At 41.2% G+C, this 27,270-nt stretch overlaps 1 protein-coding gene across 1 annotated transcript in view; it reads right to left on the reverse strand.

Moving 5' to 3' along the window:
* Positions 1 to 27,270, reverse strand: part of LOC120048976 (phospholipid-transporting ATPase ABCA1-like) — a 301,645-nt gene that overhangs the window by 211,522 nt on the left and 62,853 nt on the right. The window contains exons 12-14 of the mRNA XM_038995238.1: positions 19,502 to 19,707; positions 18,154 to 18,330; positions 6,009 to 6,105 (exon numbers count right to left, since the gene is read on the reverse strand). Of these exons, the coding sequence (XP_038851166.1) occupies positions 6,009 to 6,105; positions 18,154 to 18,330; positions 19,502 to 19,707 (480 nt within the window). The remainder of the gene's footprint in view (positions 1 to 6,008; positions 6,106 to 18,153; positions 18,331 to 19,501; positions 19,708 to 27,270) is intronic.

Genomic DNA, 27,270 nt, shown 5'->3' on the forward strand with positions numbered 1-27,270 from the left:
AAATTAGGCAGGAGGGGATTTTCACCCCTTTCTCCTCAGTATTGGGAAGTAACTATCCCTTTGTTACGGAAGGTTCTGCTGTCCCAAAACTTCAACATCCATCAATGAACACTGGGACAATATATTTCAACATCCGAATGGGGAAAATATCAAGGATGAAGAGAATATTTTTGTGACGATAGGATTGTGATTTTAGTTATCTAACAAGATCATAGTAGTGATGATACCTTGCCTCGTAACTAGCCACGCCCGAGGGAGCTCAGAGAGTGTCAGTATGACATAAATGCTCCTTTTTACCCGAAGGTATAAAAGATTGAGTTAAGAATTAACATACCAGACTAGAAGAACCACCCGCTGCAGCTAGGTCTAGATTGGTCACAACAATGAAAATTAACACAAGGTTGAAGAAGCCAAAGGAGCCTCTAAGTAGCTGTTCTAAGTACTGTATCTAAGAAGGTGAATTTAAGTAGGACCATCTGGTTATTCTCTTCAAATCATGGTCACCTACACTGCTCTCATCACCACTCTGGGCATCATTGACACAGATGATTAGCTGTCCTCAGAAGACCGCTCTTCCAGAACGAGTGAAAGTAAACACAGACAACTAAGAAGAAGGACATTTTGACTTCTTGTGGACAATCAGAGCCTTACGCCTGAGAATGAAGGAGAAGGCCCAATCGAACCCTTTCACGAAGGCCTAGGTCCAACAGAGATACACGACGAAGACCATCAACGTGTAAATAGATGCATTACTTCTTACCCAAAAGGGTGGCAGTTCAGGGCAAGGTATTAGGATTACTGTGAGCGTAGTTCCCAAATGTGTACAAGTGTTGTCTCTCTTTCTCTCTCGCTTTCTCTCTCTCTCTTTAACTTCTTATGGCTGCAGGGGCAGTATTGAGTAGCTTGGATGAAAGGTGCACAGAGGTGCCCATAGTAAACTGCCTGCTCCTCAGTCCCAGTTGCTAATATATGCATATTATTATTCGTATTGGATAGAAAACACTCTGAAGTTTCTAAAACTGTTTGAATTATGTCTGTGAGTATAACAGAACTCATATGGCAGGCAAAAACCTGAGAAGTTCCACTTCCTGTTTGGACTTCTTCCTAGGTGGCAGATTTTGAACCAAGCTCTCATTGAAATTACAGCGAGATATTGATGAGTTTTCACTTCCTACAGCTTCCACTAGATGTCAACAGTCAATAGAACTTTGTCTGATGACTCTAATGTGAAGGGGGGCCGAAGGAGACAGGAATTAGTCACCACTGCCACGAGCTGACCATGCTTTCACCATGCGCGTTCACATGAGGAGGACCTCCCTTCCACCGCTCATCTGAAGTCAATCTAATTCTCCGGTTGGAAAGTTATTCAAGATGTATGTTAACAACATTCTAAAGATTGATTCAGTACATCGTTTGACATGTTTCTACTGACTGTTACGGAACTTTTGGACATTTCGTCACGTTATAGTGGACGCGCTTTGTGACTTTGGAATTGTTTACCAAACGCGCTAACCAAAGTAGCTAATTGGGCATAAATAACGGACATTATCGAACAAATCAAGCATTTATTGTGGACCTGGGATTCCTAGGACTGCATTCTGATGAAGTTCATCAAAGGTAAGGAAACATTTATCATGTATTTTCTGTTTTCTGTTGACTCCAAAATGGCAGCTAATTTTATTATATTTCTGAGCGCCGTCTCAGATTATTGCACGGGTTGCTTTTTCCGTAAAGTTTTTTTGAAATCTGACACAGCGGTTGCATTAAGGAGAGATATATCTATAATTCCATGTGTATAACTTGTATTATCATCTACATTTATGATGAGTATTTCTGTTAAAACGATGTGGCTATGCAAAATCACTTGATGTTTTTGGAACTAGTGAATGTAACGCGCCAATGTAAACTCAGATTTTTTTATATAAATATGAACTTTATCAAACAAAACATACATGTATTGTGTAAGTTGAAGTCCTATGAGTGTCATCTGATGAAGATAATCAAAGGTTAGTGATTAATTTTATCTCTATTTCTGCTTTTTGTGACTGCTATATTTCGCTGGAAAAATGGCTGTGCTTATTGTGGTTTGGTGGTGACCTAACATAATCGTTTGTAGTGCTTTCGCTGAAAAGCATATTTGAAATCGGACATTCCCTTACCTTTGATGATCTTCATCAGAATGCACTCCCAGGAATCCTAGTTCCACAATAAATTGTTGTTTTGTTCAATAATGTCAATTATTTATGTCCAAGTAGCTACTTTTGCTAGCGCGTTTAGTACACATTTCCAAACGCTCGTGCAAGTCCCGCATAACGTCAGACGAAAACTTCAAAAAGTTATATCACAGGTCGAATAAACATGTCAAACTAAGTAGAGAATCAATCAATCTTCAATCTTCAGGATGTTATCATATATATCCAATAACGTTCCAACCGGAGCATTCCTTCGTGTCTGTAGAAGTTATGGAACGCAAGCCGGCATCATGAGGAATGCGCGTGACCAGGAACTGGCAATCTGCCAGACCACTGACTCATTCCCCTCTCATCCGGCCCCACAACACAGTATAAACTTCATTCAACGTTCTACAGACTGTTGACATCTAGTGGAAGGCGTAGGAAGTGCAAAAACAAATCCATATCTTCCTGGGATTTGAATAGGCGATGAGTTGAACATCAACCAGCCTCAGAATTTCCACTTCCTGTTTGGAAGTTTGCCTGCCATATGAGTTCTGTTATACTCACAGACATAATTCAAACAGTTTTAGAACCTTCAGGGTGTTTTCTATCTAATAGTAATAATAATATGCATATATTAGCATCTGGGACAGAGTAGGAGACAGTTCAATTTGGGCACGCTATTCATCCAAAGTGAAAATGCTGCCCCCTATCCCTAAAAAGTTAAACAACTTCTCCCGTGGTGCCCCAAAATCCTAATGAGTTAATTGTTACATTATTAATTTAATCTAGTAACAATTAAACATAGTAGGTAATTATTCGATAAATAACAGTCATCACATTAATGAGAGTCACGTCACGACAATATCAACGACCTTGGGAATAGTTACAGGGGAGAGGAGTGGGGGTGAATGAGACAATTGTCATTATTGGGGATAATAAGGTGGCCATGATCAATCAATCAATCAAATTGATTTATAAAGCCCTTCTTACATCAGCTGGTGTGACAAAGTGCTGTACAGAAATCCAGCCTAAAACCCCAAACAGCAAGCAATGCAAGTGTTGAAGCACGGTGGCTAGGAAAACTCCCTAGAAAGGCCGGAACCTTGGAAGAAACCTAGAGGAACCAGGCTATGAGGGGTGGCCAGTCCTCTTCTGGCTGTGCCTGGTGGAGATTATAACAGAACATGACCAAGATGTTCAAATTATGATTTGAGCCAGATTTGGAATTTAGCTAGTACACCAGGGTTAACACCTCTACTCTTACAATAAGTGCCATGGGATCTTTAGTAACCACAGAGAGGTACACTCAAAGAAAATTAGATTTTCTGAAATTTTGTTCACAGACGCTAAAATGACTCAGTGAAATGGGGAGGGGACATTATGAGGACATATTAAATGTAGAGTATAAGGGGCATGTTGATCACCACTAAAGTCATACAGTATTTCCATTAGGGATACACCAATCGTGATTTACTGTATGACTTTAGTGGTGATCAACATGCCCCCTATACTCTACTGTTTCCTTGAGTGGGAAGCAGACAAGGGCCACAGTATTTGGGCCAACAATATTAATAAACTCCAATTAATCAGTCTAGATAGGAGGGACATTAGTGTTTTGACATCCGCCTGGAGTGAAATGGCAAGTGGAAAAGAACATGGGGACTCAGGTGTGGATGACAAATCTTATGGCAGTCACACCTAATCCAGACACAGCAGTCAAATAATTGCCTTCTAATTCCCTGTTATACTAACATGCTGCAAATGGCCATGACATTTAGAATAGGGCTCTATGATTTGAATACACATCATGCCCAGTTGTTCCTCCAAGGCACCCAACTAACTCAATTTATTGTTATTAATGTTACAAATTGATGTTGGCTGGAAAACACATTAGGGTGACGGCGAAATTACATTTTGCCCAGAGCTGTTTTATTTACTATGAGAATTTTCCAATTAAACTGCAAAAAATTGAATAATCCTTGTCTTTGTCATGTAACCGTGAATATGAATTAGGAGGCTGAAAAGGACACCATACCTTTAAGAGGCAGATAACGATGCAAAAAAAATGTGTGGTGATGATGAGCAAACAAAATGCCCGCCTCATTGGGATAAATATTCTACAATTTAGCTTAGACGCACATTAGTCCACAGACAGGGGATCAATTGAACAGATACGCCATTAAATTGCACGCGGCAAGTTCGATGACACAGAAGAGTGATGTAAAGTACATTTAAGCCACAGAGCAACAGCCTAACGCAATGGTACATCTAAGCCTAAATGCAGGTCAGTAGCACTATAGGTTCAGGGGTGTCAGAAATATTTTTGCTATTTTCACAATCACAATTATCGCCCCACATGCTGTCGTTAGCACGAAAGCCTGGGTTTTGATGAATGAAAAGCTGTGGGTGGGTCGAGGCTTGGCCTCTTACTGGCTAATCAGAACATGCTCTGTGGCGAAATATGTGGTTACTTTAAGTTGTGCATTTACCATATTTTATTTAATTGCTTGGAATCAACTCCAATTCCAATGTTAGTTTGTCAAATGGCTTACAGAAACAAAATAACAAAATGTAGACCTATCTTTGCTAATTACGTCTATTTGAACCCATTTGCAGTCCACATTGCTATAAGTAATTTCATGGTTTCAATAGCATTCACACTGATATAGAGGCTAGGCTTACTGTAAATTGCATTATGGCTGGGCATGGACATGCCAAACATTGTCAATAAGCAATATTAAATTCATTATTGATAAGGCCTAAAAAGAGAACAAATTATTTGAATCAAATTTTAACAAAACAAAAAACGTGTTTTAAATACATTTACAAGCACCATCATTTCTCCCCATGGGCATATAATATTAAAACAACGCAGACTATGGAAGGTTTTACACTCATCCAAACGTGACTTTATTGGAGGGAAATTACAATTTTAGTGCCATTCTCAATAAATTAGCATGATAGTGGAAATTGAGATAATCAACGTCATGCCTGGTTCGATTTGTTCTTGGTATTAGTTGTCCCGCAATTAACAGGAGCAAGAGTTCCAAAGACAAAACACAACCACTTTACAAATCAAGTATCTTTAAGATCTAGTATAAACAAACTATTGTGCACCTCTTTAAAATAATATTTGTTTTCTCTGTACTTCTCTTTAAATAATATTGCGTTATTATATATTTAAATGGCTCTGTTCCTGTAATGTGTACTTCTCCTTAAACAAATACATTACTATACACTCAAAAAAGAACCTACTCATTCAAGGGTTTCTTTATTTTTACTTTTTTCTACATTGTAGAATAATAGTGAAGACATCAAAACTATGAAATAACACATATGGAATCATGTAGTAACCAAAACAAAACAAAATATATTTTATATTTGAGATTTGCTTATTTGACCTGTTCTTGCCATAATATGGACTTGGTCTTTTACCAAATAGGGCTATCTTCTGTATACCCCCCTACCTTGTCACAACACAACTGATTGGCTCAAATGCATTTAGAAGAATAGAAATTCCACAAATTAACTTTTAAGAAGGCACACCTGTTAATTGAAATGCATTCCAGGTGACTACCTCGTGAAGCTGGTTGAGAGAATGCCAAGAGTGTGCAGAGCTGTCATGATTTGATTTGTTTAACTATTTTTTGGTTACTACATGATTCCATATGTGTTATTTCATAGTGTTGATGTCTTCACTATTATTCTGCAATGCAGAAAACTGTCAAAATTAAGAAAAACCCTTGAATGAGTAGGTGTTCTAAAACTTTTGACCGGTAGTGTACATTTCCTGTAATGCGTTTACACCAACAATGCGTTTACACCTTGAGCCTTCTCCAGGATGAGGCCCTTGATGGTCATGCAGACGGTGTACATGAACGGCAGCACTAGGAACATGGGAAGCATGTTTCCAATGCTCTGGATGAAGCTGGTGGGTGCAAAGGGAAGGCAAGGGAGGCAATCGAAGAGGTCAGGAAACAGCGAAGCTGGGAATATCGACAAGCCCAGGCTTTGATAAGGGAAGGCAATGCAGCCAGATGGGAGCTAATGCATTATTTATTGATAATCTGTTGTATAAGCCCCACTCCTTATGTAAAGACAGAACTCTCACAATCAGGCTTTCAGAGATGGGTTGAACGGGGCATTTTGCACCATTAACAAAAACAAAATCAATCTTCTAGCGCAATCTCGTCCTTTGTCTTCAAATCCGTGCGTATCTAGAAATCAGCTTGATTTAATGTTCTAGTATTTCACACATTGTTTAGCTCGTCTTACTATCATAGTTAAGCATGATAATGTACTGAACAGGGAGCCTTGGCAACCATTATTATATTGTTAAAATGTCCTCTTTAGTCATTTTAATAAATTCAACACAGTTTTGGATAACACTTTGTCTGAACAACACTCCTCCTTTTTCATCTGTTGAACTGACCTTTGCCCCTTAGAAGAAGGAGAGAGAAAATAAGTTGTGTCTATGCAGTAAATGTCATTGTCCCAATGGATGATCCATTAGGATAGACACACTCTAGGTTTTTTTTAATCAAGGGTCCAACGCGTTTATAGGTCCAGCTATATATTTTACATTGGGCTAACCGTCATAAACCTTGAACATCACCTCTATCCAACCAGTTAGAACCGTCCGTCATGCTCAGGATGATGGATCATTTGATGTTACAATATAATAAGACGATATTAAACAAGCTTCATAATGCCACCAAAATGCCATGTCAATATATTGTACGCCACCAATATAATAGTGCTTCTGTTTCTCTATTAGACAGTGAAGAAGATATATCAAATGAACTGAGCATTTGAAAATGTGTAGATTTCACATATCAATAATGCTTACCGACCATAAATACAATCCTTAGAATGCCAATGAAGTAGCATTTTATCACTGTTAGGCAGACAGGACAAAGGGACTATGCCATAATAGGCATAACGATATCCCGCTTTCAAGCCATTGAACATAACTAGTTAATCAAAGTACATTTCCAGGGCATTTACATTGGGCTAATTTCTCAGCAAACTTTTGAGTGAGTGATTTGTTAAATGGATTTTGAAATTTGTTAAAGGCCAATTGAGTTATGGTGTACCATGTCCTCTACCTCCCAATGTAGAGACAGCTGTTGTGCCCAATGGGACTGAGAGAAAATGCAGTAATGCGAGTGCTTGAACGGGAGAGCCCGGTCTTTGAGGTCACTGCCTGTTCTCTCGTGGAATATATCACTTTCACAGGAAGCTTTGTAATCCACAAGATGCAACGACACCGATTTGAACTCAGAATTCAACATGGACGGAGCTTGAAATGTGTGTGGAATTAAAATATTAATGTCAACACTTTGTCAGGTCTGCTTACGAGCTTGAAGTAAGTTTTTTTTTAAACTAAAAGATTTCATACAATGTAATCTTGCCTCAGCTAACAGTTGCATCAGATTGAATAGTAATAATCTTATTACATAGAATCAGGACTATCGTAACATTTCTTTAATGGGACAATCTGGAATTGAAACGGCACCAAAGCGGTCAAAAATGGATGTACCCATCCCAGATTGCCCCTTTAATGGCAGCCAGCCTGCGACCATTAACTCCTTGTCGACTCGTCACAGACTAGTCACTCTAGAGTAGATCAGTCATGCATACCACGTTTGACATTGACAACCTTACCACCAGATGCTCCTGAATAATACATTGCTGATCGATTCGAGGGTGCTTAAGTAATACAAGTCCTACTAGGTGCATGTTAGAGGGCTCGAGTTACATCGCAGCCGTGACCTAATTTAAGGAGAGTCGAGAGACTTGTGGTTTTAGTAAATCAAGTGATATGGGGAGCAGAGAAGCCCCAGAGAATTTAGTAATTATGTTAAATATGTCCTTACCATATTTCTAGCAAATTTACTAGGTTGGTGGTGGTAAAATCTTCCCAAAATTAGTGGGAACGTTTCCGAGATCATTTAGACTGCCGCTGCAAACATTTATGGTGGTGATTCTCAGACATTTATCCAAAGTATCTTCTATTTAAAACGAAATGTTGTATTTTTGTTCTTTTGCATGTAGGCACAAAAGGGCAGTATCATTGATGTTGATCTGTCACTTGTATTGCAGATAATACATACATTTTCATGTTTGCATGGAGTCACAATACTCATTTCCTATGCCTGTTTTGTATACACTAATTTCAAAAGCCTCATGGGAATCTGTCCTGTGCGATACCAACGAAAGTACATGTTATTGTAATCAAGTTCTGATACAATACTATCAAGTTGGCATTGTTATACAACTATTGATATGGAACAGGATTGAGTTACGAACAGATTCTCTGATTCGAACTGCCATTTTGTAAGCCTTATCTTGCCCCTAAAGACCAAGCAGCACGAGTTCTTATCCTCAGCCTTCATCTCATGGTTGGCGTGTGAATGCGGCAAAAGCATTGAGCTAATACAGTTTGTTTATCTCCAATTCAAAATGTAAAAGGGCCCGCTCTTGTTGAAGGACTAACAGTTCTGTATCAGTTTACCTTGTACTGTAAATAGGTACTGAAGTGGGAGAGAGAGACAATGAGGAAGGGGAGAGGGTAAACCTGGAAACATAGTGGTATCCATGGGTCTCACAGGATCAATAGGTCATTCCCTGTCAGATAATATATTATAGGAACCCGTAAGAGAAAGAAAACTCACTCTGCACAAACTGGTTGAATCAATGGCGTTTCAACATAATTTGTCAACGTTTTGTGAAGAGGAATTTAGGTTTGAAATACACTGAATTTGCGGGGGAAAAAACGTTTAACGTAGACTGTTGTTTGGAGGGTGACATTTCAACCACAGGATTAAGTCCTCGTGTTGATTCTGCTTGTTATGTTCTGTTAATTACTGATGTCCCCTTTAAGAATGGAGCATCCTTGGTCATGCGCAGGTTGTTCTATGTTATTCTGGTACTAACTGATTCCAGTAAAATGTGTAGCTCCAGTACCATTTCTTGTATTCAGAGTCTTTCTTATTATATAAATAAGTAATAAGAGCTAAGACACTACAATGGCGACGAGGATGATTACCTGCAGTGTGCATCACGAATGCAGATGGAGCTCGTAGAAAGAGAGGAAGATTTTGACCCTGTAGCACAACAGCTAGCAAGCAGTGACGACGAGGGGAGAGCTAACGAGAACGAGGCGGCAGATCAAAGACCCGTGGAGCCGGAGGTAAAGAGAATGGCTAGCATCGGGAAAATAGATGTGTTTGATGACACGCAAGAAAACTGGGCAACTTACATTGAACGACTGGAACAGTACTTCATTGCAAACGACATTGCTGATAACAAGAGAGTACCAGCGTTGTTGAGTTTAATTGGCCCAAAAACGTACAGTTTGCTAAGAGATCTGACTGTCCCTCTGAAGCCCTCAAATAAAACATTCACAGAGATTGTGGAGATATTGCAAAATCACCTATCACCTAAACCACTCCTCATCGCGGAACGTTTTCGTTTCCACAAGAGAGATCAGAATGAGGGTGAGGGTGTTAGTACATATGTAGCAGAGTTGAAGAAACTGTCTGAACATTGCCAGTTTGGAGAGAACCTAAATGACACATTAAGGGATAGATTTGTTTGTGGACTGAAACATGAACACATTCAAAAACGTTTGCTCACAGAATCAGATCTCACGTTTGCAAAGGCTGTTGAAATTGCTGTGACTATGGAAATCGCGACGAAAGATGTATTTGAGTTGCAAAGTAAAAGAAATACTGACCTATCACAAACTTCCCTGCACAAGTTTTCGCGCAGCCGACAGCGCCCCCGTTTGGCCGAAAAATGCAACAGGTGTGACAGAGATGGTCACAGAGCAGAGGACTGCCGTTTCAAAGACGAAATTTGTCACAAATGCAGTAGAAGGGGGCACATTCAAAGAGCATGCAGAGCAAAATTCAGTCACAACAGGAAAACTGAGAAAATTAAAGGGTCTGTGAATGCACTAGCAGAGAACAGTGGCAGTGATTCAGATGAACGATTAATTGGTACAATGGAGTTAAACACAGTGACTTCTCCCAGCAGTAGCATAATATGGGTGACACCAGATATCGAAGGCAAACCCCTCAAAATGGAGCTGGACACAGGATCTGCAGTGTCTATAATTTCCACTACTGTCTACAATGAGCACTTCAAGGCTATCAAGCTGAAGAACACAAATGTGTTGCTGAAGACCTACTCAGGAGAGAGATTGAGCCCAATGGGGGCGTTGCAGGTCAGAGTGAGCTATGGGGGGCAAACACAGCAGTTACAGCTGTATGTGGTGCCTGGAACTGGCCCCCCATTATTTGGCAGGGAATGGCTTTCAAAAATAAAGCTGAACTGGTGTGATTTGAAAATGCTCCACACGTTCCAGTCCAAAGAGAAAGACACAGACCAAACACTGGAACACTTGCGGAAGAAATACAACACCGTTTTCAGTGATCAGATGGGAACAGTAAAAGGCTTCACAGCAAAACTTGTACTGAGAGATGACGCAACCCCAAAATTCTGCAAAGCCAGATCGGTTCCATACTCCCTGAGACCAAAGGTGGAAGCGGAAATCGATCGCTTGCAGGATACAGGGATCCTGACGAAAGTGGACAGAAGCGAATGGGCCACACCCATAGTTCCTATTGTGAAGAAAGACGGGTCTGTTAGAATGTGTGGGGACTTCAAGGTAACTGTGAATTCAATGTTGCATGTGGACCAATACCCCTTGCCACGTCTGGAGGACATCTTTGCTGCACTAGCTGGTGGGAAACACTTCAGTAAAATCGATCTGAAACAGGCTTACCTGCAGCTACCGGTTGAAGAGAGCTCCAAACAGTACCTGACAATAAACACACACAAAGGTCTATACAGGTATAACCGCCTGGTTTTTGGCATCGCATCGGCCCCAGCCATTTGGCAACGAACTATTGACCAGATTTTGCAAGGAATCCCAGGAACCCAGTGTATCCTGGATGACATGATCATAACAGGACGCACCGACAAAGAACACCTGGCTAACCTGGAAGAGGTCCTGAAAAGACTGAAAGAGTATGGTCTACAGGCAAACTTACAGAAGTGTGAGTTCTTCAAAGACAAGATTGTCTTCTGTGGACATGAAATTGACCGCAATGGATTGCACAAAACACAGGACAAAATCGAGGCAGTGGTACAGGCACCACGACCACAAAATATCACAGAAGTGCGATCTTTTGCGGGACTGATCAATTACTACAGAAGATTCCTCCCAAACCTTTCAGCAGTACTCCAGCCTCTAAATCAGCTCCTGGAAAAGAATAGGACATGGCGGTGGACAGAACAGTGTGAAAATGCATTTCTGGAGGCAAAACGGCTCATCACATCTGAACAGGTCCTGATGCATTACGACCCTGAACTGCCAGTGAAGTTGGCTTGTGATGCGTCCCCTTATGGCTTAGGGGCCGTCCTTTCACACACACTGAAAGATGGGTCAGAGAGGCCAGTTGCATTCGCGTCACGAACATTGAACGATGCAGAGAAAAACTACTCACAAATCGACAAAGAAGCACTGGCGCTAGTGTGGGGCGTCAAGAAATTCCACGCATACCTATATGGCAAGCGTTTCACACTGGTTACGGATCACCAGCCGTTGCTTTCCATTTTCAGTCCAAAGAAAGGCATTCCAGCAATGACAGCAGCCAGGTTACAGCGATACGCCTTGTTCCTTGCCAGTCATATGTATGACATTGAGTTTAAGCCGTCGTCCCTCCACACAAATGCAGATGGATTATCCAGACTGCCGTGTACAAGAGAAAGACAAAGGAGTGTGGATGCAGTGGACATTTTCCATACCGCTCAGCTCGAGGCACTACCGGTCACAAGCACAGTTATCAAACAGGAGACAAGGAAAGATGTGACCTTGTCAAAAGTGTACACCTACACCATGTCAGGATGGCCAGCTACTGGCAGAAAGGAGCTGACTCCGTATTTCCAGCGGAGAAATGAAATTACAACGTACCAAGGATGTTTGATGTGGGGAATGAGAGTCATGATACCCCAGAAATGCCAACATCAGGTTTTGCAGCAACTACATGAAGGTCATGTTGGAATTGTCAAAATGAAGCTGCTCGCAAGGAGCCACTTCTGGTGGCCAGGTCTGGATCAACAGATAGAAAATATGGCAAAGAACTGTAGCGGATGTTTGGAAACCCTTCACATGCCTGCTCCTGTCCCAGTACACCCTTGGGAATGGCCCACAGAGCCATGGCAGAGAATTCATGTGGACTACGCTGGTCCCTTTGAAAAGCACATGTTTCTGGTTATAGTTGATGCCCATTCCAAATGGCCAGAGGTGTTTTGCACTGACTCCTCCACCTCAGCTCAGACGATAGAGTGTCTCAGAACAACGTTTGCACGCTTCGGATTGCCGCTGCAGCTAGTAAGTGACAACGCGCAAGCTTTTGTAAGTGACGAGTTTACAAGATTCATGTCAGTAAATGGAATCAAACACTCAACCTCAGCTCCGTACCACCCTGCCACCAATGGGCTGGCAGAACGCTTTGTGCAAACCCTAAAGCAAGGACTCCGTGCAGCAAAACGAGACGAAGGGACTTTGCAAACAAAACTGGCCAAGTTCCTGGTCTCCTACCGAAACACCCCACATGCCACGACAAATGAAAGCCCAGCCGCACTGATGTTCGGGAGGCCTCTCCGCACACGGCTGGACATCATGAAGCCTAACAGGCGTAATGAAGTGTTGAACAAACAAGCCAAGATGCTCTCCGGTGGCCGGGAGCGCCATCTCCAAACAGGACAGGAAGTGATGGTGCGAGACTACAGAGGAGGAGGGAAATGGACAAGAGGGACCGTACATACACAAACGGGACCCAGAACTTACCAGGTTCAAGTGAGCCCAGACATAATGTGGCGGCGTCACATTAACCAAATGCATTCCACGGAAAACAGCACAACAATCGAGAGAGAACAGGCACAGAGAGCTCCTGAGAGTGACACACAGGGAACTGTAGAGGGCGGTGGAGCAGTAAAGAGACCCCAGGCTGAAAGAAGGGAACGTGTTGATGAAGGTGCTGCTATAGCAGAACCTATAAGGGAGCAAGCACACACTGAGGATGTTCAGGAGCCTCCAGACAATCCTAGGCGCTACCCAGAACGAAGACACCGTCCACCAGACAGACTGGACTTATAAACAAACAAACAAAAACGAACTGTTCAAGTTCAAATTAAAAGATGCAAAATAACTACAACAAGTTCTGGGAAGTGTTTCAGTTGTGGTTTGGTAAAAGTAACTCTGATTGTATAAGAGAGGGAATGTTATGTTCTGTTAATTACTGATGTCCCCTTTAAGAATGGAGCATCCTTGGTCATGCGCAGGTTGTTCTATGTTATTCTGGTACTAACTGATTCCAGTAAAATGTGTAGCTCCAGTACCATTTCTTGTATTCAGAGTCTTTCTTATTATATAAATAAGTAATAAGAGCTAAGACACTACACTGCTTTTAGATGGCTGAAGGCATAGTGATAACGCATAGGTCATTTAGCTGTCTTTGTGTGGGTGAATAAAGATTGCAATGTTATTGATCAACGTCTCAACCAAATATTACCCAATTGTCCATTGACGTGGTGTGCCCAGTGGGAATATATTATTTCCTGAATAAGAGTATCCATGAGAAAGAGTTGCAATGATTGAAGTGCCAAGCTTGATGTTAAAAGGAAAGTGCAAGGCTGGTCTTTTATAATATGGCAAATGGAACAATACATTATAAATCAAAGAAATATTGCAAGTACTGTTCATAAAAGCATTTTTGGGCTGCTATTTGTATCTAAAATATGCAGGTAAAGTGAAAGTGTGTTATTATCAATTTAAAGGGCATTACACAAAATAAAGCTTTGATAAAGGACTTTACATACAGCTATGAGAAACTACATTGGTTACATTGAACTTCAGACATATATAATTTATAACATTAATCCATATATTGTATTTGCTTCGCTCTGCCTAGGTGAAGTGCACACCATTAAATTGTTAATGAGTTGTCTAAAAATTATTGGAGAATTCTCAGCTTTTTAAATTACATTTTAAAGTCAGATTAGGCTTTTTGGTATTTTTCTAAACTAAAAAGTGTTTACAGCAGATTACAAACAGGAACATCTGGATGCACAGTGCAGCTCTTCCCACTTTTCCCCATTTCCAGATCACAATAATTACCCTGAAAGGTCCTGTCTGTCATGCTTCCCTGCATCTTCCCTTTTTCTGCAATTCCTCTCTCAATTATTCATGAATGAAATAACAGTTTTCAAGGGTTAATAATTTACGGAAATGCCCAAATGGCTAAGCAAGCGAAAGAGTAAATGGCGGAGGGACCGGGGGGTATTGCAGTGTTTTATGGGCCCCATTCATTTTCAGTGATTATTAGTCCTATGTTTCACGGAGAGGGAACACAGGCATTAGGATATAAGTGCTTTGATTGTCTCATTTGAGCTCGTTTGCAACACTCGCTGGAAAATAATGAACAGGAAATGGATGCATTTCACTGTGCCGTGAGGGGACACTTCTTAAAAATACAGGCCTACAGCAAAGCACAATGGATACTGTATGTGAGTCGCCCTCTCTCCCATAATCATCACAGGATAAAGGAAGCTCCTCTCCTTTTTTATAATGTGCACAACAACTGCAAATAACTAATACATGTTCTATTTTCTTTGATCGTGTTAGCTATATAATACCTTGTTCATAGTATAGGCTTAGTAGGCTCTATATTTAATTTGTGGAAGATTTAACAGAATGTTATGTGGTTTGTGCCACCTGTCAAGAGCTATACAATGAAACAAGCTGATTATCGGCTAAGAAAATACATGTTTTTCATGAAGATCCAATTGCTAGTCCAGATGTTGATGCCAAATCAATAAAGACATTACCAACTATGCCAATGTGCAGAAAGACTAGCACTGATGTTGTCTTTATGTTTCCAAGGCAACCACATGGAGTAACTCTCCATAATTAAAAAGAACACCACATTTCTAACCAGACCTGGGTTCAAAAAGGATTGGGTATGAATACTTTGAGCTTGATTGAGCCTGCCTGGAGTGCCAGGTGGGAAGGGTTGGGACTTTTGCGACTAATCCAGGGGTTGCTTTACATCAGGCAAGGTCGATAAAGCACAGATAAAGTATTTAACAGAAAGCGAATACTATTTGGTACCCAGGTCTGATATACAACCGTACCATACTCATGCTTTCCGTAGCCGATGTGAGCAAGACATTAAACAGCTCAACATTCACCAAGCCGCGGGACCAGACGGATTACCAGGACGTGCACTCAAAGCATGCGCAGACCAACTGGCAAGTGTCTTCACTGACATTTTCAACCTCTCCCTGGCCGAGTCTGTAACACCTACACATTTCAAACAGACCAACATAGTTCCTGTGCCCAAGAAAGCGAAGGTAACCTGCCTAAATGATTACCGCACCGAAGCACTCACGTCGGTAGCCATGAAGTACTTTTAAAGGCTGGTTATGGCTCACATCAACACCATCATGCCAGAAACCCTAGACCCACTCCAATTCGCATACCACCCCAACAGATACACAGATGGTGCAATCTCTATTGCACTCCACATTGCCCTTTCACACCTGGACAAAAGGAACACCTATGTGAGAATTCTATTCATTGACTACAGCTCAGCGCTCAACACCATAATGCCCACAAAGCTCATCATTAAGCTAAGGACCCTGGGACTAAACACCTCCCTCTGCAACTGGATCCTTAACCCCTGACGGGCCACCCCCAGGTGGTAAGGGTAGGCAACAGCACATCTGCAACGCTGATCCCCAACCCCTCAGGGGTGCGTGCTTAGTCCCTTGCTGTACTCCCTGTTCACCCACGACTGCGTGGCCAAGAACGACTCCAACACCATCATTACGTTTTCTGACGACACAACAGTGGTAGGCCTGATCACCGACAACGATGAGACAGCCTACAGGGAGGAAGTCAGAGACCTGGCAATGTGGTGCCAGGACAACAACCTCTCTCTCAATGTGAGCAAGACAAAGGAGCTGATCATGGACTATAGAAAAAGGAGGGGGCGAACAGATCCACATTAACATCGACAGGACTGGAGCAGGTTCCTTGGTGTCCACATCACCAACAAACTATCATGGCCCAAACACACCAAGACAGTTGTGAAGAGGGCACGACAAAGCCTATTCCCCCTCAGGAGACTGAAAAGATTTGGCATGGGTCCTCAGATCCTCAAAAAGCTGCACCGTAGAGAGCAGCTGGTATGGCAACTGCTCGGCATCTGACCGTAAGGTGCTACACAGAGTAGTGCGTACGACCAGTACATTACTGGGGCCAAGCTTCCTGACATCCAGAACCTCTATACCAGGCGGTGTCAGAGGAAGCCCCAAAAAATTGTCAAAGCCTCCAGTCACCCATATCATAGATGGTTCTCTCTGCTACCGCACAGCAAGCAGTATCGTTTTGCCAAGTCTAGGACCAAAAGGCTCCTTAACAGCTTCTACCCCCAAGCCATAAGACTGCTGAACAACTAATCAAATGCCCACCCCGCTTGTTTTACACTCCTGCTACTCGCTGTTTATTAACTGTGCAAAGTCACTTTACAAATCACCTAGTTTAACCTGTACCCCAGCACATTGAGTCAGTACCAGTACCCCCTGTATATAGCCTCGTTATTGTTATGTACATTTCTTGTGTTACTTTTTGATTGATTAGATATTTTTTTACTTTCGTGTATTTTGTAAATAATTTATCAACTATATTTCTTGAACTGCACTCTTGGTTAAGGACTTGTAAGTAAGAACTTCACGGTAAGGTCTATAGCTGTTCGCGTGTGACAAACACAATTTGATTTGATTTATGACCTCTTGACTCTTGTCACCACTCCCTCTAGCCCTGGTCCGTATACTGTATGTCTGTATCATAGTAAGGCTACAGTACATTCCAATGAAGGTTGTTATGAAATATGCTCTGATGTCGTATAGAGCATTTTCAAAATTAAATCAGGGACAGTGACTTCCAACGGGGGAAATATGTGTCTGTCTCCTGAAACATTGTGGCTTTGTTGCGAATGGCCATATGTCTCCGGTCAAAAGTAGTGCACTATATAGGGAATAGGGTGGCATTTGGGACCTACTTTGTTGCACTAGTGGACTTTGATCTCCTTAGAAATGATCTGTCCCCCGATGACATCATTGAGCTCTGAGTATATTATTGGAAATGATAAAGCCGTGTAGATTGGAGTAATTTCCCTGCCTCTGAGGAAATCTCAACTGCCTAAGATTGAGCGCTATAGTGCAGTCTATCTCCCTTGACGAAATACACCTATCCATTGTGCTTTAGAACAGTAACGCTGATGAATACCTGATTCACACAGAATACAATGGTCCCTATCAATCTCTACATATGATGGACTTTGTGTGTGGTTTCATGAGGGAATTGTGTAGTTTCTTAAGGAGGGAATGTGATATTGAATGAAAGGGAGGGAACATAAGAATGTAGCCTGAATAATTTAAAGATACATCAAGCATTCAGGTCTCCAATGTTCAGGACATGGTCTGCATGTGGTCGGACTAAATCAATAGCTGAAATTTCTTCGGCTCTGTCTTGTTGTATCTCCATCTTGCAACAAGTTTGTTTCCCCCCAGCTTTGACACAATTCATAATTAAAAACTCACGAAGGGCATCAAACTTTCAAGTTTGAATTTGAATATTAACACTTCTCTCCTCTCTCTCTCCCCCAGAGTTGTGGCTGCAGCAGACAGCAGTATCCAGGGACGGAAGACAACACGAGAGATAGCTTTGGAAGAGTTTCCACAGGGAAATTTGTGCGGGCTAAGTGACAGATAAGCCCATTACTCTAGCCTGTGGTAGCGGTGAGTGGCAAGTCCCCAAGTGAGTAGATTTTTATTGCGGTAATGCCTTCTTCCCTCTATAATCACGGGACAGACAGATAACAGCTTTTGTACTCACACGTCGTCCACGTAGCAGGGATATGGCATTTGCTGGGCAAACACGCCGAGCGGCTGGGATTTGTTTGTGTGCGCCCGTATTATGCCATGGTCCATCATGTCCTGCAGATAGGCGAAGCCTCCCCATATATAGCGCAGGTCGTTAAAGGAGTTGCCACGGGCCCCAGGAGACCATCCCCTTTAAATTGAAAGGACACACATCACACAACGGTCATTGTCTAAGGCTGTTTACACAGGGAACCCAATTTTGATATTTTTGACCAATCAAATCAGCTCTGAACAAGAGCTGATGTGAAAATATCTGATGTGATTGGTCAAAAGACCAATTAGTGGAAAAACGATCAGAATTGGGTTTCCGTGTAAATGCAGCCTAAGAGAAAGCTGGGTTTGAAAACATCATGGACGTAACAGCCAAACTTTACACCAATATTTATGTCATGAGTCATGACATTTGTCCCATGAGTAACATGGAATCATAATGTTTTTGGCACTGCATGCTTATTATAAATCCCCTGAGACATAGGACAGAAAGTATGCAATGAAATGCCTGTTTCGCTTCAGATATGACTACAATTGTCTGGTAAAAGTTGACATGTCAGTTGAAAAAACTGGCTAAGCAACATGAGGTGTCTCAGCAACATCACAGCCATAATGTGTCTCAGCAACATCACAGCCTGTATTCATAATGTGTTTTAGCAACATCAGGGCCTGTATTCATAATGTGTCTCAGGACCATCAGGGCCTGTATTCATAATGTGTTTTAGCAACATCAGGGCCTGTATTCATAATGTGTCTCAGCAACATCACAGCCTGTATTCATAATGTTGTTTTAACAACATCAGGGCCTGTATTCATAATGTGTCTCAGCAACATCAGGGCCTGTATTCAAAATGTGTCTCAGAGTAGGAGCGCTGCTCTACACTCTTAGAAAAAAGGGTTCCAAAAGGGTTATTCGGCTGTCCCCATAGGAGAACCCGTTTTCGTTCTAGGTAAAAACCCTTTTTTCCCCCCAGTTATAACCATTTTGGGTTCCATGTAGAATCCTCTGTGGAAAGGGTTTTATATGAACCCCAAAAGGGTTCTACTTTTGAATAACAAGGGTTATTCAAAGGGTTTTCCTATGGGGACAGCTGAAGAACCCTTTTAGGTTCTAGATAGCATCTTTTTTCTAAGAGTGTAGCATCAATTTAGCCTTTAGATCCTATTGAATTACATTCCATGGACAGGGGGGACCTGATCCTAGATCAGCACTCCTCTAAGACGCTTTATGAATACGGGCCATGTTGTCCAATGTTTTCTCATTAGCACTAAAACATGGTGAGGGCGGAGAGGCTGTGCACTGGGCCTACCTTTCTTTGATCTTATTCGTACGCTCCCCCTTATCAATGTCCATGCGGATCTTGTACTTGACGTAAGGAGGGGGGTGGCTGGCGGCAGGGTTGAGGTCTTCGAAAACGATACCAGCCCAGTACCTATTGCTCTCTAGAAGCTCCAAGGCTCTAGTCATGAGATGTCTCTCACTGTCGGCAGCCTCAAACTTATCCAGGTTCAAGCACTGTAACATGAAAAGACAAGTTACATCAAGAAAGAGAGAAAATAAGTGTAATTCTTTACAAACTGCTAGGGGTCTTACTAAAACAAGAATATGATGTTAATATAAGATGAGAGATGAGAGTTGCTTTTTTATATATATATATATATATCAGGATACTGGGAATTTCAATTTGGAAACACCATTTCTTAACAGTTCCCACCCAATGGCGAAGGTGCATAAAGATGGAGGAATTCAGATATCACGTGATTGTTTTTAGAGCTCACCCTTGTTCTTAAACTACAGCACGCAACATTGTTCAATGTGCCAGTAAATCAGCACAATCTACTTTTTCGTTTTTCTAATTCCCGCCATCTTAGAGCTAGAATTGGGATCATGTATTTTTTTTTGGGGGGGGGGTGGTGATCATGTATACTGTGCTAATGCCGATACAAAAAAAGAGTAACGGAAAGCAACTGTAAGATACAGCGACCGGAACAAACAGGCATCTTTATCCACCAGCCATCTTTATGCACCTTGGCCATTCCAGCCCTGCGTATTTCGTAGATATTACACAGAAAGAACATGTCCAAAACCACTATACCCACTCTCGGAAACTACCATCTTTCCAACAACACTGAAAGCTGGAGACTTCAAGGCTATTGATGCCAGTTGTAATGTCAAAAACATGATGAAACTTCTTTGCACTCAATGGAGTCCCATTACCTTTAGAAAGGAATCTCAAATCAACCGCTGTTGGTGAGTAGTGAACTATTTGTAATTCAACTAGTAATTCAACTACATTTTACAGTAGCTTGGTGGTAGTTGAACTAAATGAATATCTTGGTAGTGTTTTCAGTAGTTAAAAATGTTTTTTTGCCATATAGCGGTCTAGCTCACTACTGGAACTACACACTAAAATATGGGTGAAGTAGGCAAGAATTCCCTTTCTTTTTCGGTATCAGACCTAATTCTCACTTGAAACATGTTTTTGTGTTTAATAGGCTAAATTACACATTCTGTTAACATCTGACTCCTGTTAACATCTGACTCCTGTTAGCATCTGACTTCTGTTAGCATCTGACTTCAGCTAGCATCTGACTCCTGTTAACATCTGACTCCTGTTAACATCTGATTCCAGTTAACATCTGACTCCTGTTAACATCTGACATCTGACTCCTGTTAACATCTGACTTTGTTAACATCTGATTCCTGTTAACATCTGACTCCTGTTAACATCTGACTCCTGTTAACATCTGACTCCTGTTAACATCTGACTCCTGTTAACATCTGACTTCTGTTAACATCTGACTCCTGTTAACATCTGACATCTGACTCCTGTTAACATCTGACTTTGTTAACATCTGATTCCTGTTGACATCTGACTCCTGTTAACATCTGACTCCTGTTAACATCTGACTTCTGTTAGCATCTGACTTCTGTTAGCATCTGACTCCTGTTAACATCTGACATCTGACTCCTGTTAACATCTGACTTCTGTTAGCATCTGACTTCTGTTAACATCTGACACCTGTTAACATCTGACTCCTGTTAACATCAGATTCCTGTTAACATCTGACTCCTGTTAACATCTGACATCTGACTCCTGTTAACATCTGACATCTGACTCCTGTTAACATCTGACTTTGTTAACATCTGACTCCTGTTAACATCTGACTCCTGTTAACATCTGACTTCTGTTAGCATCTGACTTCTGTTAGCATCTGACTCCTGTTAACATCTGACTCCTGTTAACATCTGACTCCTGTTAACATCTGACTTCTGTTAACATCTGACTCCTGTTAACATCTGACATCTGACTCCTGTTAACATCTGACTTTGTTAACATCTGATTCCTGTTGACATCTGACTCCTGTTAACATCTGACTCCTGTTAACATCTGACTTCTGTTAGCATCTGACTTCAGCTAGCATCTGACTCCTGTTAACATCTGACTCCTGTTAACATCTGATTCCAGTTAACATCTGACTCCTGTTAACATCTGACATCTGACTCCTGTTAACATCTGACTTTGTTAACATCTGATTCCTGTTAACATCTGACTCCTGTTAACATCTGACTCCTGTTAACATCTGACTCCTGTTAACATCTGACTCCTGTTAACATCTGACTTCTGTTAACATCTGACTCCTGTTAACATCTGACATCTGACTCCTGTTAACATCTGACTTTGTTAACATCTGATTCCTGTTGACATCTGACTCCTGTTGACATCTGACTCCTGTTAACATCTGACTCCTGTTAACATCTGACTTCTGTTAGCATCTGACTTCTGTTAGCATCTGACTCCTGTTAACATCTGACATCTGACTCCTGTTAACATCTGACTTCTGTTAGCATCTGACTTCTGTTAACATCTGACACCTGTTAACATCTGACTCCTGTTAACATCAGATTCCTGTTAACATCTGACTCCTGTTAACATCTGACATCTGACTCCTGTTAACATCTGACATCTGACTCCTGTTAACATCTGACTTTGTTAACATCTGACTCCTGTTAACATCTGACTCCTGTTAACATCTGACTTCTGTTAGCATCTGACTTCTGTTAGCATCTGACTCCTGTTAACATCTGACATCTGACTCCTGTTAACATCTGACTCCTGTTAACATCTGATTCCTGTTAACATCTGACTCCTGTTAACATCTGACTCCTGTTAACATCTGACATCTGACTCCTGTTAACATCTGACTTTGTTAACATCTGACTCCTGTTAACATCTGACTCCTGTTAACATCCAACTTCTGTTAACATCTGACTCCTGTTAACATCTGACTCCTGTTAACATCTGACACCTGTTAACATCTGACACCTGTTAACATCTGACTCCTGTTAACATCTGACTTCTGTTAACATCTGACTTCTGTTAACATCTGACTCCTGTTAACATCTGACATCTGACTCCTGTTAACATCTGACTTTGTTAACATCTGATTCCTGTTGACATCTGACTCCTGTTAACATCTGACTCCTGTTAACATCTGACTTCTGTTAACATCTGACACCTGTTAACATCTGACTCCTGTTAACATCAGATTCCTGTTAACATCTGACTTCTGTTAACATCTGACTCCTGTTAACATCTGACATCTGACTCCTGTTAACATCTGACATCTGACTCCTGTTAACATCTGACTTTGTTAACATCTGACTCCTGTTAACATCTGACTCCTGTTAACATCTGACTTCTGTTAGCATCTGACTTCTGTTAGCATCTGACTCCTGTTAACATCTAACATCTGACTCCTGTTAACATCTGACTCCTGTTAACATCTGACTCCTGTTAACATCTGACATCTGACTCCTGTTAACATCTGACTTTGTTAACATCTGACTCCTGTTAACATCTGACTCCTGTTAACATCCAACTTCTGTTAACATCTGACTCCTGTTAACATCTGACTCCTGTTAACATCTGACACCTGTTAACATCTGACACCTGTTAACATCTGACTCCTGTTAACATCTGATTCCTGTTAACATCTGACTCCTGTTAACATCTGACATCTGACTCCTGTTAAGATCTAACTCCTGTTAACATCTGACACCTGTTAACATCTGACACCTGTTAACATCTGATTCCTGTTAACATCTGACATCTGACTTCTGTTAACATCTGACTTTGTTACCATCTGATTCCTGTTGACATCTGACTCCTGTTTACATCTGACTCCTGTTAACATCTGACTCCTGTTAACATCTGACTCCTGTTAACATCTGATTCCTGTTAACATCTGACTCCTGTTAACATCTGACTCCTGTTAACATCTGACTCCTGTTAACATCTGACATCTGACTCCTGTTAACATCTGACTTTGTTAACATCTGACTCCTGTTAACATCTGACTCCTGTTAACATCCAACTTCTGTTAACATCTGACTCCTGTTAACATCTGACTCCTGTTAACATCTGACACCTGTTAACATCTGACACCTGTTAACATCTGACTCCTGTTAACATCTGATTCCTGTTAACATCTGACTCCTGTTAACATCTGACATCTGACTCCTGTTAAGATCTAACTCCTGTTAACATCTGACACCTGTTAACATCTGACACCTGTTAACATCTGATTCCTGTTAACATCTGACTCCTGTTAACATCTGACATCTGACTTCTGTTAACATCTGACTTTGTTACCATCTGATTCCTGTTGACATCTGACTCCTGTTTACATCTGACTCCTGTTAACATCTGACTCCTGTTAACATCTGACTCCTGTTAACATCTGACTCCTGTTAACATCTGACTTCTGTTAGCATCTGACTTCTGTTAACATCTGATTCCTGTTAACATCTGACTCCTGTTAACATCTGACATCTGACTCCTGTTAACATCTGACTTTGTTAACATCTGATTCCCGTTAACAGCTGACATCTGACTCCTGTTAACATCTGACTCCTGTTAACATCCAACTTCTGTGAACATCTGACTCCTGTTAACATCTGACTCCTGTTAACATCCAACTTCTGTGAACATCTGACTCCTGTTAACATCTGACTCCTGTTAACATCCAACTTCTGTGAACATCTGACTCCTGTTAACATCTGACTCCTGTTAACATCTGACATCTGACTCCTGTTAACATCTGACTTTGTTAACATCTGACTCCTGTTAACATCTGACTCCTGTTAACATCCAACTTCTGTTAACATCTGACTCCTGTTAACATCTGACTCCTGTTAACATCTGACACCTGTTAACATCTGACACCTGTTAACATCTGACTCCTGTTAACATCTGATTCCTGTTAACATCTGACTCCTGTTAACATCTGACATCTGACTCCTGTTAAGATCTAACTCCTGTTAACATCTGACACCTGTTAACATCTGACACCTGTTAACATCTGATTCCTGTTAACATCTGACATCTGACTTCTGTTAACATCTGACTTTGTTACCATCTGATTCCTGTTGACATCTGACTCCTGTTTACATCTGACTCCTGTTAACATCTGACTCCTGTTAACATCTGACTCCTGTTAACATCTGATTCCTGTTAACATCTGACTCCTGTTAACATCTGACTCCTGTTAACATCTGACTCCTGTTAACATCTGACATCTGACTCCTGTTAACATCTGACTTTGTTAACATCTGACTCCTGTTAACATCTGACTCCTGTTAACATCCAACTTCTGTTAACATCTGACTCCTGTTAACATCTGACTCCTGTTAACATCTGACACCTGTTAACATCTGACACCTGTTAACATCTGACTCCTGTTAACATCTGATTCCTGTTAACATCTGACTCCTGTTAACATCTGACATCTGACTCCTGTTAAGATCTAACTCCTGTTAACATCTGACACCTGTTAACATCTGACACCTGTTAACATCTGATTCCTGTTAACATCTGACTCCTGTTAACATCTGACATCTGACTTCTGTTAACATCTGACTTTGTTACCATCTGATTCCTGTTGACATCTGACTCCTGTTTACATCTGACTCCTGTTAACATCTGACTCCTGTTAACATCTGACTCCTGTTAACATCTGACTCCTGTTAACATCTGACTCCTGTTAACATCTGACTTCTGTTAGCATCTGACTTCTGTTAACATCTGATTCCTGTTAACATCTGACTCCTGTTAACATCTGACATCTGACTCCTGTTAACATCTGACTTTGTTAACATCTGATTCCCGTTAACAGCTGACATCTGACTCCTGTTAACATCTGACTCCTGTTAACATCCAACTTCTGTGAACATCTGACTCCTGTTAACATCTGACTCCTGTTAACATCCAACTTCTGTGAACATCTGACTCCTGTTAACATCTGACTCCTGTTAACATCTGACATCTGACTCCTGTTAACATCTGACTTTGTTAACATCTGACTCCTGTTAACATCTGACTCCTGTTAACATCCAACTTCTGTTAACATCTGACTCCTGTTAACATCTGACTCCTGTTAACATCTGACACCTGTTAACATCTGACACCTGTTAACATCTGACTCCTGTTAACATCTGATTCCTGTTAACATCTGACTCCTGTTAACATCTGACATCTGACTCCTGTTAACATCTGACTTTGTTACCATCTGATTCCTGTTGACATCTGACTCCTGTTATCATCCAACTTCTGTTAACATCTGACTCCTGTTAAGATCTAACTCCTGTTAAGATCTAACTCCTGTTAACATCTGACTCCTGTTAACATCTGACTCCTGTTAACATCTGACTCCTGTTAACATCTGACTCCTGTTAACATCTGACTCCTGTTAACATCTGACTTCTGTTAGCATCTGACTTCTGTTAGCATCTGACTCCTGTTAACATCTGATTCCTGTTAACATCTGACATCTGACTCCTGTTAACATCTGACTTTGTTAACATCTGATTCCTGTTAACAGCTGACATCTGACTCCTGTTAACATCTGACTCCTGTTAACATCCAACTTCTGTGAACATCTGACTCCTGTTAACATCTGACATCTGACTCCTGTTAACATCTGACATCTGACTTTGTTAACATCTGACTCCTGTTAACATCTGACTCCTGTTAACATCTGACTCCTGTTAACATCTGACTTCTGTTAGCATCTGACTTCTGTTAGCATCTGACTCCTGTTAACATCTAACATCTGACTCCTGTTAACATCTGACTCCTGTTAACATCTGATTCCTGTTAACATCTGACTCCTGTTAACATCTGACTCCTGTTAACATCTGACATCTGACTCCTGTTAACATCTGACTTTGTTAACATCTGACTCCTGTTAACATCTGACTCCTGTTAACATCCAACTTCTGTTAACATCTGACTCCTGTTAACATCTGACTCCTGTTAACATCTGACACCTGTTAACATCTGACACCTGTTAACATCTGACTCCTGTTAACATCTGCTTCCTGTTAACATCTGACTCCTGTTAACATCTGACATCTGACTCCTGTTAAGATCTAACTCCTGTTAACATCTGACACCTGTTAACATCTGACACCTGTTAACATCTGATTCCTGTTAACATCTGACATCTGACTTCTGTTAACATCTGACTTTGTTACCATCTGATTCCTGTTGACATCTGACTCCTGTTTACATCTGACTCCTGTTAACATCTGACTCCTGTTAACATCTGACTCCTGTTAACATCTGACTCCTGTTAACATCTGATTCCTGTTAACATCTGACTCCTGTTAACATCTGACTCCTGTTAACATCTGACATCTGACTCCTGTTAACATCTGACTTTGTTAACATCTGACTCCTGTTAACATCTGACTCCTGTTAACATCCAACTTCTGTTAACATCTGACTCCTGTTAACATCTGACTCCTGTTAACATCTGACACCTGTTAACATCTGACACCTGTTAACATCTGACTCCTGTTAACATCTGATTCCTGTTAACATCTGACTCCTGTTAACATCTGACATCTGACTCCTGTTAAGATCTAACTCCTGTTAACATCTGACACCTGTTAACATCTGACACCTGTTAACATCTGATTCCTGTTAACATCTGACTCCTGTTAACATCTGACATCTGACTTCTGTTAACATCTGACTTTGTTACCATCTGATTCCTGTTGACATCTGACTCC

Source organism: Salvelinus namaycush, chromosome 6 (assembly GCF_016432855.1).
Source record: "Salvelinus namaycush isolate Seneca chromosome 6, SaNama_1.0, whole genome shotgun sequence".
In the NCBI taxonomy this organism is placed as follows: Eukaryota; Metazoa; Chordata; class Actinopteri; order Salmoniformes; family Salmonidae; genus Salvelinus; species Salvelinus namaycush.